At 34.4% G+C, this 13,358-nt stretch overlaps 1 protein-coding gene across 3 annotated transcripts in view; it reads left to right on the top strand.

Moving 5' to 3' along the window:
* The window catches only part of LOC135612647 (uncharacterized), a 67,737-nt gene that overhangs the window by 2,098 nt on the left and 52,281 nt on the right, over positions 1–13,358 (top strand). For 2 of the 3 annotated variants that reach the window (XM_065109188.1, XM_065109187.1), the window contains exons 3-8: positions 1,439–2,107; positions 8,529–8,672; positions 8,834–8,932; positions 9,023–9,148; positions 12,500–12,562; positions 13,228–13,320. In XM_065109188.1, the coding sequence (XP_064965260.1) occupies positions 1,439–2,107; positions 8,529–8,672; positions 8,834–8,932; positions 9,023–9,148; positions 12,500–12,562; positions 13,228–13,320 (1,194 nt within the window). The remainder of the gene's footprint in view (positions 1–1,438; positions 2,108–8,528; positions 8,673–8,833; positions 8,933–9,022; positions 9,149–12,499; positions 12,563–13,227; positions 13,321–13,358) is intronic. The other variant, XM_065109189.1, reaches the window with a different exon arrangement.

Genomic DNA, 13,358 nt, shown 5'->3' with positions numbered 1-13,358 from the left:
CACTGTTCCATACCTACTGTACTGTGTCAACCTTTTAGTGTCATGTGGCTTTTTAAATAGAAGAAGGTGTGAAACTATTATTGTTTTCCTCTTTTCCTAATTTGTTGTTCTTTTGTCATGACCCAATTTGATTAGATAATTGACCTATAAACTTGATGAGCTTAAACCATCGTTCCAAACTGCTTAAGTCTAGGTTAATATTAGTCAACCCATCTAGTCTTCCTATACACCAACCCAATTCTTCTCGTGTCACATCTTTGATTCGACATGTTCCTCAAACTTAAAACTTAATATCATGTACTCTGGGTTTGTACAACTAGATAGAAATCAATGCGGGATTAGTACTGGTTATTCAGTGTAGTTCTTTACTACTGTTTGCTTCCACTTTTTCTATCTCTGCAAGACAACAGGGTATATTGTTCTTTATAGTAAATTCATCCTAGCATCTCCTTGGTTGGTTACGAATGTCTTGAAGATCTTCAAACATAACTGAAGGCACTCAAGAAATGTTGTGAGTGCAAGTCCTTACTGGTTTATATGTGTGTGCGTGGGTGGGTGTGTGCTGCTTATGCTATTTCTGTTGCTACTCACCACAAAAGAACATACAGAAATACACATGTTCAGAGATGTATATTTGAACTTGTGTATATCACTTGGCTTTCTGAAAGTTCATCATGATTGTACCTAAAGAAACCTAGCATTTGATATATTTTACATTTTAGGAGCTCTATTTTGATGGTACATCTTGCCGTTTGATGTTAGTGATGGCATTGTGATACATTTGACAAAATATTCAATCTCTCTGAACTTGGCTCAACATTTTGCTGTTGGGATAGGTTGTCTTTTAAAGGTTTGACTCATATGGCTTTATGGAAGAGTTATGATTGAGTTATTCAGCCTCAATCACTTGATTTAAGGTGCTTACTGTATAAGATGATAGGTCCAATCTTTGGCGTCTGATATGCAGCATGATAATAATGATATTATTTAAAAAAATGGCCCATTGCATGAGGCTTCTGCCATTATAGAGACTAAGGAGCCTTAACATGATCTTGCTACATTGTTGTCTTTTTAAGGATGATGCTATCTAGTTAAGGGGAAAAAAACCCACTACTTCTAGGTCTCTTGTGAAGGATTGGGTTGTTCTTGTGAATTATCAGAACAATCTAGTGAAATACAACATTTAACCAAAGGATTTTATAGATGATCATCGTAGCAAACTTTTAATTATCTCTCAGAATTTTCTTTGTTTGGTGGTACCACTTACAAATTAATAAGATAATCATGTGCTAGAACTTGAGATATAAATTTGCTACTTGGACTTGTATTTAACTGTTTTCCTTTAAACAAATATATTTTGAACTTAGAATGCTTATTATGTTTTGATTTCTCTTCTATTCTTCCCTAAGGCTATCAAGTATATGTGTTTTTCATACAGGAAGGCTTGTATGTGCAATGTACTCTAGATAGAGTACTCGATGATGAATGTGGCAGGCAGTTGCTGGCAGAGTCCATACAACTCTTTGGATGCCTTCTATTATTGGTTGAGCACCGAATGGGTGGCTTCTTGAGAGAGAAAATTCTTGTGGCATATTTACGCTATACTCGCTGTTTTGATTACCCGAACATAAAGCAGATCTGCTCATTTTGTCGTGCACACCGACCTATATCTGACACAATCTTGGATGTTAGCTCACTTTCTTTAAGATCAGCAATGATTCTTATAGAGAAGCCTGAAGATATCTTGGCTAAGTTTCCTTTTCCCAAATTGGTTGTTGATGCTATCATATCTCGTCTGCGGAGTGATGACTTGTACGATCAAGCACGCCACTATCCAGATCCACAACATCGTACTGTGGCATTGTCATTACAGGCCAGATGTTTGTACATTCTACTGCTTTATTCAACTGAGTTTTTGCATGATGGTTTTGTTATGCGAGAGATTGTTGATCGGTTTTTCAAAGATCACTGGGTTGTACCTATATTTTTACATTATGCGGTAGATCTGCTTGCATCATGGGAAGCATATAAAGAAGCGAAATTGTCAATATCCTCTTGTCATTCTCCAACATTAATACGTGACCGCTGCCATAATCATTGCAGTCAGGTACATGTGCAATTTTGACTCAAGTTCTGAGAAAGAATACATGTGAGTACGTGTTGGCTGTGGACAACTTTTTTCACATCACCCAGATATCATAACTGAGTTCATTCTTGATGCTAAAGATAATTTTTTCTTCCTTTTCATTACTAATATATATGTATATATATATATATTATATGTATATATATACATGTATACATGTATATATATATGTATATATACATGTATACATGTGTATAAATATGTATATATATATACATGTATACATGTGTATAAATGTGTATATATTTATATATGTATATATATATATATATTTATGCTGAAGATAACTTTATTTTAAATTATTGCCATTAATTCTATGTGAAGAAATTAAAAAGTCACATGCCATCTAAACTGACGTGTCCTTGGAGTTATTTGGAGTTTCGTACTAACTTGATGGCCTTCCATTGCCAAATGATGCTGTTGATTTTTTGGTAAACATTTAAATAGAATTGCTATTTCATTTGTAATTTGTGCTTATCTCTTTTGTGTTGAACATCTTGGAAACTTGTTTCCTGCATGGCAAAGGTCTTGGGTGATCATGTGGGGTTGAGGAACCTAAGAAATAGCTTATGGTTAGCCTTTTTGGTTGAGGTCTTTAATTGTTATAATGTTATATATATTGGAACCCTTGTTTTAAGTGGTCTTGTCCACATTTTGTCTTACTAAAAGAAAAACAAATAATTGGTTGTGGTACACATTAGCTTCTTTGTACCATTGGTATTAATTAAGTCTATAGTTGTTGATCTAGCTTGTTATCCATGTTTTTAAAGTATGTTCATCTAAACTACTTTGGAGTGTTTCTAGTGCTTTTATTTTTTGTTACACTATCTCTTATGATTTTCTTGTTTTTAACTTTCGAGATATTAATTTATTGGGACTTTTGAGGGCTAAACATTATGAATAGAAGAAGACTACATGTTATTTGTTTACAAGAGACCAAGTGGAAAGGAGAAAAATAAAGAGTTTGATAGTGCTGGATTTAAAATTTGATATAAGGGAAAAATTAAACATAGAAATGGTGTAAGAATCATTGTATATAAGAATATTAACAATAATGTTCTAAATAATAAACTATATGGATATAGAATTATATTTATAAAAGTTATTCTATGAGAGGAGGTTTTGAATGTTATAAGTGCTTTATACCTCTCAAGTTGGACTAGATGATCTAATTAAAAGAGAATCTTAGAAAACCTTAAACAATATCATTCAAAAAATACCCATAACTGAAAAATTTATAATTAGAGGAGACTTAAATGGTTATATAAGAAAAACATATAGTGAATATAAAGGGTTGCATAGGGCTTTGGTTATGTAGAGAGGAATGAAGAAGGTGGTATGATTTTAGAATTTTCCATTTTGTATGATTTCATAATCGTTAATACTCAGTTTAAGAAGAGAATTATGAACATTTGATTAATCATAAGAGTGGTCATAACTGTAGTTCAAAGTTAACATGTAAGAATTGTAAAGTTATGCTTGGTGAAATCTTAACAAATCAAAATAGGTTTATGATATTACATATTTGTTGTAGAAAAAATGGAAGAAGAAAAATATAATAAAAGATTTACTATGACTAGATAGTGAAATTTTAGAGATAATAATATAAGAATTTAAGAATAGGATGGAAAGGAAGCGGCTTGGAACTTAGATGAGGATAATCTTAATATTTTATGGATTATGAAGATCAATAAGATTTAAATCTCGGGTGGCAGGCATAAAATACTAATCCTTGGTCCATGTACCACCCTCAATTTGTATAGATGGGACCATTGACTCCCTGGCATCATCACTATTGTCGGTTGAGGTATTTCTATCTATGTCATTATCATGTCTTTGAATTGAGTGAGTTGTTGAATGCGATTGAGAAGTTGTCTATATACCTTTGATTAGAGAGTTCTTCCTCTAACTTAGATATTAATCCTCCTTAATTAGTCTCCCAAGTTTGATCCAATCCACAAATTGCAGCTTTGTGAAGTTTTAAGAGAGTGAAAATGTGAGAATAAGAGAAATAAGTGAGTGAAAAAGAGATTGAGAAAGAGGATGAAAGAGGGGGAGGAAAGGGTTTAAAAACCCTATCAAATGGATCTAACCATTGGAAAGGGTCATATCTGAGCCGTTCGTCAGTAACGGTTGAAATCTGATTGTTACCGATTGGTATAGGTCGGTAACGGTTAGATTTCGACTATTACTAAGTGGTACAAGCCCATATTAGGCTATATAGAGCCTTTTAGCATATACCACCCAATATAGGGTGGTCTGCATACTGGTCTCTCATTGGACCAACTCGTACCGCCCATATCGGGTGGTATACCGTAGTACGACAAACCTTGGTTCTAAGTAGAGAGGATTTAAAATAAATATCTCTAAGAATTAATTTGATTTTATGCTTCGAAGATCAACAAAAAAAAAATTCATTTATTAAGATAAATAACGAAAAAGTATAGAAATAAATAGAAAGAAATTCAGATGGTTTTTCTTGATCTAGAGACGACCTATGATAGACTTCGTAGATATTTATTATGATAAGTTCAAGAAGATTTATAATAAAGTTCCTAAAGTATATGCATGATAATATAGTCACTATTGTTAGAGTTATAAGAGTTTTTGTCTAGTGAGTTTCCTATTAGTATGAAACTACATCTAAGTATGGTTTGATGTATTGCCTAAAACTGTATGATACGAGCGGTACATACTGGTCTAAGAGTTGATAGGAATGCAGATTGCCCTGTACTGGGCAATATAGCAGTTGGGGGGGTGTATCAGGTGAAATGGTCAAAATTTGATTGTTACCATCTTGTGCTGATTGGTAATGGTTGGTTTCGACCGAAATTAATCAAGGGCTTAGATTGAATTGTTCAAATGATCAATTTGATCATTAGACCCATTTGAATGTCTATTTAACCTATTCCTCCCTCCTCTCTCACCATATTTCAATCTCACATCTTCTAATACTCTTTCTTACTCAATCACTTTCTCTTTCTCACAAATTCTCACTATCGTTCAATATTAACGGAAGAATTGTCGGGAACGTGTCGCAAAGCTGCTCATCAATGTCTAAAAAAGATAAATCCGCTATCCCTTATTTGAATATTTTTTATTGAAATAGAACTAAATTTGCAATTTAGTTCTAATTAAAATACCCTAATTTAGGTTTTTCTTAATTTTCATGTATTTTCAGAGTTTTTTTGGGTATTTTTGGAATTGTTGACATGTTTCGGTGTACCATGAGTTAATACACCGATACAAATTGGTATGTACTGGACTGGCCAAAGATCGGCATGACCAATCCACACAAAATTGCAGTCCTTGCGCATAGGTACCTACGTAACTTTTTCACATTGATAATTTGCGAACATACTAGTCATTTATGGGTTCTGCTTCCTTGATGGATGTTATTTGTTAATGATATTATCTTAATGAGGTTTTAAATGGAATTAACTCTGAACTTGAGTTTTGGTGATAATCCTTGGAAACTAAAAGTTTTAGATTAAGTAGGATTAAAACTGAATCTATGAGATAGAATGATATAATTAAGAATGATAAAATGTTCAAGCAAGTAAAGTTTAAAGGATGATTGATGAAAATTTTATTCATGATAAAAACATGATGGTTAAAATGATGAAGCACATGTCTTATGTAATTATCGGGCATCTTTGAGATTAATTTTTTTTTTATAAGGTAAATATTTGATCCTATGTTTTATGAAATTGAGTATTGGATAGTTAAGGAACAAAAAAAAAAAAAAATTATGTTGCTAGGATGAGATGTTGAGGTGGATGTATGGAATCAATAAGGAAGTCAGAAAAAATTATTTTCATTCGTGAACAATTAAATGTTACTTCGAGGGAGAATAAAATGAAAGACAATCGTTTAAGATGACATAGATATAAATCTATACATATGATAGTCAAAAGATGTGAAATGGTTACTATTAGTTGTATGAGGACTATTGGAATGAGGAGACGAGGAGAGTTAGAGGGAAACCTAAAGGCTTTAATATAAATTATAAGTAAAAATTTAAATCCTCCTAACTTAGTTAAAGATATGACTCTTTACGAATTTGGTTCCAAAAGATTCATGTAGCTGACCCTAAATAGTAGGGAATTTACTCCGTTGTTGTTGTAATTTGTTGGGATTTTTTTTGTTCATATTTAAGTCTAGAATTCTCAAATGGATTATCAATGGTAGTAATCAAGAAGCATAATCTGGTCACCAAGCCCCTTGCATGTGCAAACAATTTTGTTCTTCACCTATACTATAGCATTGATAACAACTAGGACATGCCTATTCTTTATTTTCACATATGCCAGTCTTTTATCAGCATGGTGCCACAGCACCTAGCATGACTTGGTTCGGGTCCAACTTGCATTCTGCTCAAAGTGCTTGCGAGTTCCCAAGGTGATGTCGGCATACACCAAGATCAATGTCGGGTGGGGTTCATGATGTGGTTCCTCTAACACTCAAGTTGGCTCGAGGGTAAAGCTAGAGAGAGATCTAACCTTGATAATTGTGTCCCTGATCACCCTGTATAGCTGGTCCCTCCTAATCACATATGGGTAGGGAAAATATACATTGCGAACAGAAAATATCTGATAAATATTTTCTATTAGGGTGTTGCAGATGTGGCATATTTGGTGGTTTGGCTTTTTTGTCTTTTTCTGCTAATTGGGTTGCCACGTGGAGCCTTCTTTAGAGGTGAATATTACACCTTTCATACATATACTACCAAGATAAATGGTGGAACACACATGATAAAAATTGGGTTACTGAATACTGAACATGAAAGTGAATGCATTTGGGTCAAGATAATAGATTATCACCATTCAGAAGCTTTTGGGCAAAGATTCTACATCACTTTGTGCTATATATATGTAAGTGATGTACGTCATATCATGGTAGAATCATAGAACAGCAAAATATTGAGCTCATGTGATTAGCAATATGCAATTAAATAATTTGGTTTATTAGACAAATTGTTTTATATAGATCTCTTTAGTCTTCGATTAAAGTCCTTGTCTAGTTCCAACTCTAGCAATTGAAATTTGTAATTTTTTCAATTTTTTTGATGATTTTTTGGGTCAGTTTTCACTATTTTGTTAAGATAATATCACAAAGAATTTAACAATTGGTTTTTCTTAATATTTTTAATGATTGTCTGGGTCAGAGGTAATGACACAGCAAGGAGCAGAGGGACATAAGGACAGTGCTAGAAAGGCCCAGTAAAAATATAATCTAGACTTGATTTATTCTGAGGAGACATCATGGCAGTCAGTGCAATGCATGTGCAGTCAAAGGTAAAAATATATGTATTAACATATATTAACGAGTGGAGTTTCTTTTTTTTATAATAGAAGATAGTAAAATGTAGCTCAGGACACTTACAGGTTGCTGATTTTTTTTCTTGGAAATGACTTCCAAGATAGATGGTTCTTTGTGAGGAACATACTTTTCATGTTTCTGGGAAATTTTAAGGAATCCTTTGCTGGTCATTCATTGTGTGCTTTGGGAATGGCTTCTAAGATAGATGGTTCTTCATGAGGAACATCTTCTCATGATTTAAAAATTTTTTAGTATATCCCGTTTTAACCATTTAAAAAATTCTTAGGAAAATCACATCTTTATATTTGTTGTTTGAAGCTGTACCTTGATGTCAGGGTAAAGAGGTTATCAAGGTTCAGTCACAGAAACTCTCATGCAGTGGGCCACACAGTAGAGTTTTTGTGTTTTGTATGCTTATTTTGATTATGATTTTTTACATTATCTATCTGTGTTCATGAAACTCTTCAGTAATATTGGACATGACACCCATGCTTGATTTTTCCCACGTGCTTTGCATATGTGAGATCTAGCATCTTTTAATTTGTCCATCTTGAACAATTGAGAACAATGGTGATAAAAGATTTGGATTGGGTTAAACCTCAAAAGCTTAAAGGAAAGGCCTAATATATATTAAATTCTAAACTGCCCCTCTCACATCTGATCCGGATTAGGCTTGACATGTCCAATTGAACCTAGGTTTGTGGTGGAAGCCTAAATGAGTTCAGTTGAGGAATGAACATTGCACAAATATCAATTAAACACTGGGCTAATTAAAGAGGAGCGGATACAAGATTAAAACTCAAACCTGCTTTGGTACTATGATAAAGATTTGGATTAGGTTATCCCAAATCCAAGAATCTTAGGCAATTAGGAAAAGGGCTAAATATATATTAAACTCTAGCAGATGGTACTATGTTGTGCATTTGACAGTGACAAATTGATGTAACAGCATTTATTGGCTATTGAACTTTAACAAAGCCCTCAGTCTTGATGTAAATTATCATGCTAACTTTATCCCTTTGCACCATATTCGTTGGAACTGATTATATGTGTTTGGCAGGTTAGACATCTACTGTCCAAGATAGATTTGGTACTCACTGGTTCGGTTTTAACCAAAGATTATGTCTTGGATAGATTTCAGAACTTGCTTTCACTGGTCAGAAATTGCAATGTTGCTTTGCGCTGGCTTTTGCTTCATAGAATTGTGAGCATCTAGTCAGATTATATATACACATGCCTTTGTTCTTGTTTATGCTTGCAACTAACTTAATGATATTTTGACATCTTTATTTTTACTTGTTGCAGTTAAACTTGAAATAACTCTTTCATAACTCCTGACTTATTGTAATATTTGTTATCTTGTAGAGCATCGAGAGAAAATTCCGGGAAATAGTTACCTCTGTAGGGATATCAGAGCAAGTGGATGAAGACTGTCTATTAGTACTGCTATTGAAGACCTCCCAAGTACTATGTTTTCCTGAGACATTCCCTTTGTTAGCTGTTTCTTAATGCAGTTCATCTGTCTTATGATACTGTTCAATTTTGTTAAAATAGTTGGAGTTCAAGGTGAAAGAACTTATTGTAGAGCTTCTAGAGAACAAGGAAGCTTTGTGGAATGAAAAGAAACATGGTGCTTCTGAATGTATTGAAGAACTATCTGGCCACTGCTCTGGATCTTGGGTAAATACTAGCATTTTCATACAATTCAACTGTTTATTGAGGTCATTTCCATCGAATTGCTTCTTGATAAAATTTTTGAAGGGATTTTGTTGTGGCTGAGCTTTGACTTGCAATTCTGTCCAAAAGAAAACAACCATACTTCTGCAATCCTGTAATCATACACATCTCTTTGTCTACATTCTTTTTCAGTGGAACCACCAAGATTGAATACTTATACAGGCTGATTGGCCTTGCTGGTCAGCTAGTGTGCTGTGCTGTTCTCCAGAATTCTCTTTATATGAGATTCTGAACAATGAAGTTTGATATCAGGTAGGGAGTTGGTCAGCAGACATTTCCAAGTTTTAAAGGGATAAATTATAGATGGTAGGTCCATTGTAGTTTTTAATATCCAGAGAGATGCAACTTTGATTTCAATTTTAGGGCATTCCAGCCTGGCCCATGTAATAATTATATGGTGGGTGCCGTATTGTGTGACAAGCCCTTTTGACAGTTTTTGGCTTGTGCAATGTGTGGCATATTGTGCTGGCACATAACCAGCAGGAGCATAGTGGGGAAAACCAAATTCTTCCTTTGACGAACAGTCACATTATGAGGCAACTTTAAACTAGAGTTGCATATGGTAAACTGCTGCCTGGGAATAGGCATTTCATGAACATCAACTTTATAAAGTTTCAGATGCTAAAGAATGTCTTTTCATTTTATTGTCCAATACTTGATTTATTAGCCAACGATCTTGGAGTGAACGATAATACCCAATTTAGCAAACTATGATAAGTCATAAAACCTTGTTGCTCATTTCACTATCTTAATGAGCAAGGTTTTCAATTTCGATATGTATCGCTTGTTACGGGTGGTATGTACCGATCCGAGAGGATATTGGTATGCGGACTACCCTCTATCGGGTGATACTAGTGTTTTGACTGGTTCCGAGGCATACCGATCAATATCACCCCAGATTTCGACTATTACTAAGGTGTACCAATAGGTATGTCCTGACATGGTAGGTGGAGATATTTTTAAGGTTTTAGGGTGTACCATCGGTAGGTGAAGATATATATATATATATATATATATATATATATATATATATATATATCTTACATATAAATATAAATATAAATATAAATATATATATATATATATATTTGTATATATATATATTTATTTATATATAAAAGTAAAAAAAAAAATCTGCGACGTCGCCTCTCTTCTCCCCAGGCTGTCACGAACGGTCGTCGTGCACCTGCAACAACTTCGTTCAACGAACCATTTGTCACTTTTGCATGCTTGTACAGAGACATGATTGCTTGTTTTGCCTTGGTTTTGTGTGTTTTTGCTTGTAAAAATGCATGTCCGAACAAGTTGCAGCGCTGCAGTGTGACTGCTCGACGTGCCAAGCCGAACTGCCCTAAAATGGCTTCGTTTTCGCATGCCATAGCTTGTTTTCTGCAAGCCGCAGCTGCACGCAAAACGTCAGCCATCTCAACACCCTAGAACCCCCCGGGTGGCATAGGGCTGGATGGGGCTTCGATATATTGTCGGACGTTAAAAAATCTTCACAAGTTCGCACGTTAACTTGACGGGAACTTGCCTTCACGCCCGGCACTCGGTGAGCAGTTGCTTGTGGACTTGCAACTATTCATTCTACCTTCTAAAGTCCTTGTTTTCCTCCTTCCCCTCTTTTCTCTTATGCACGCAAGGTGTTCGTTGAATTGCTTGCAAAGCTTCCCTTTTCGCGAGATGTCGGGACTTGTCCGTCGTTCGTTTTCGAACTAATCAACTTTCTCTTTTACAGGTCCTTTGAGACCTGAGTGAGGTTGCAAATTGACTGACCCTTTGCGGACACATATCGCAAGGGTGCGTCACGACTTAGGCAATCCTAGCTAAGTCCGAGAAGCTGGCACAAGGGTGCTTCGTGACTTAGGCAAATCAAGTTAAGTTTGCATCTTTGCCGCAAAGGTGCCTCACGGCTTGGGCAATTCCAATTAAGTCCGTGACAAGGCGGGGCAATATCGCCTCGACGCCGCCGCCTCTCTCTCTCTCTCTCTATATATATATATATATATATAAAAGTAAAAAAAAATCTGCGACATCGCCTCTGTTTATATATATATATATATATATATATATTTATATATAAAAGTAAAAAAAAAAATCTGCGACATTGCCTCAGTGACGTCACCTCTCTTCTCCCCACGTGTGTCGCACAAAAATGAGGCGACGTCGCCGAGTTGCCTTTATATATATATATATATATATATATATAAGTAAAAAAAAAATACCGTCCGGTAGCGAGCGGTATTATTCGAAATTGAAGACCTTGCATACTGGTACATACCATACTGAGCAGAGCTCGGTATGCCGGTACGGACCGGTATTCAAAACCCTGTTAATGAGATAACTCAGCATCTTTCCACCTTTGTCCCTAAAAAGTAAGTGGTATAACAAGCTGTTGGGAGACAAAACATATAGACAAAGCCTAATTCTGATATCCTTGCCAATGCATTTGTATTAGTCTTATTTTATTAAGCAATAAATAGTTGAACTGGTTACAAGATTATGCAATTTTTTATATCATATGATTTTCATACTTTTATAACTGATTATGTTCTTAATAATTCAGGCTGCTAATTATGCAGTGTAGATCATAAGGATCCAAATGAGATTAACTTACATTCTTTGCTCATTTAACCTGAACTGGTAGCCTCATATGTTAATAAAATAAAGGTTATCTTGACTTTGTGCATTTTGGTTCTGCCTGGCGGAGTAAATTATCCATAGTTATGTTTTCACGTTGAGTAATGAGTATGTAAATTCAGCCAAGTGTTATTAATGTCATCTTATAACTATGTACAATTTGATTCATTTGAGAAGATCATAGAGCTAACATTGATCTATAGTGTTCATACTTTTTTGAATAAAAATATGCAGCCTTTATACAAAGTTCTTTATTTGTGAAGCTGTTTTTATTAAATATCTAATGGCTGACTGTAGTGATGACTATTTGTGGTCTGTTCTGGCTCTAACTTTTGTTCCTTGCAATGCTAATTTTGCAAGTATTCTGGTCATCGGTTTTATATATCCTCAAATATACAATTTTCCTGATTAATTTTATATTTCTATTAATCTGTAGAGTGTTTGGCTTGCCAACATTTTATGCTTTATGTAGCCACACAAATAATTAGGACATTACGATCCATTGTTATTGAGTACTAGTTATTTCCTCTAGCATCCATTGTTATTATGAATTGTGATTTCCTCTAGCACTATGATCCATTGCTTCTTAGTTGTGCTCAACATGCACTACGTCTTACATTTATTAAATGGGTATTGGTTTTTGATGTGTTTTAGGCTTCACCATGCAAAACTAAGAATGAAAGTCTGAAGGACTGGTTTGGAAAGCTGTCACAGGAGGTTAGTGATATCACTGTCTATGATTTGCTTGTCTATTTCTAGGAAATGTAAGAACAGGGCAACTAATTGACAAAAAAATTAGATACTTTATTTTGCTGTTTATAGATGACTAATTATTAGAGGCATTTTCTATATCTCTGTATCTGATGTTGTATTAAGGTATTTAATACTACATTGGCTTATCTATTGTGTTTAGTACTCAGGGTAATTAATCCTACATTGGAAGCAGTGACATTTATTTAGTGTTTGTAAGTCAATCAGGAATCAATAAATTGTTAATTAATAATTGTATGTTTGGTTAAAATATGACCATATTAGTCAATATTGTTAAATCATAAATGTATCAAGTAAACCAACTTGCTACTTTCTACTACTTAGAGATGTTAATTAAATGATCTTTTGGGGGAGAAAAGTGTGTCCAAACCAAACACTAGAATGATTTACCTATGAGTGTACTTTTAAATTTCTTTCCTTGTATCAATCCTCCTTTTCTTATTCAGCGAAAACCCTTGATCTCATACACCAATGACCATTGTTTTTCCTTCCACACTGTCATGGAAAACTTTGTCTAATGTCAAGCAGGAATGAAATTTACATTTATGTTTTCATCTCATGATAATCTGCTTAAAATTTATCATAATCTAATTATGTTTTTCTTAGGGCAGGTTTGCTTGTTGGACCACAGAAGAGCTGGAAGTTCAGGCAGGATAATCTATCGGATGATATCTACACTGAAGGACATTGAAAAATTCCACCAAGTGAGATTTTGTTCACCTTAGATGGTGATCATGTGAAC

This window comes from Musa acuminata, chromosome BXJ2-5, assembly GCF_036884655.1.
Source record: "Musa acuminata AAA Group cultivar baxijiao chromosome BXJ2-5, Cavendish_Baxijiao_AAA, whole genome shotgun sequence".
Classification (NCBI taxonomy): domain Eukaryota; kingdom Viridiplantae; phylum Streptophyta; class Magnoliopsida; order Zingiberales; family Musaceae; genus Musa; species Musa acuminata.
Note: the sequence above shows the minus strand (reverse complement) of the source record. Positions and strands in the feature narration are given on the sequence as shown.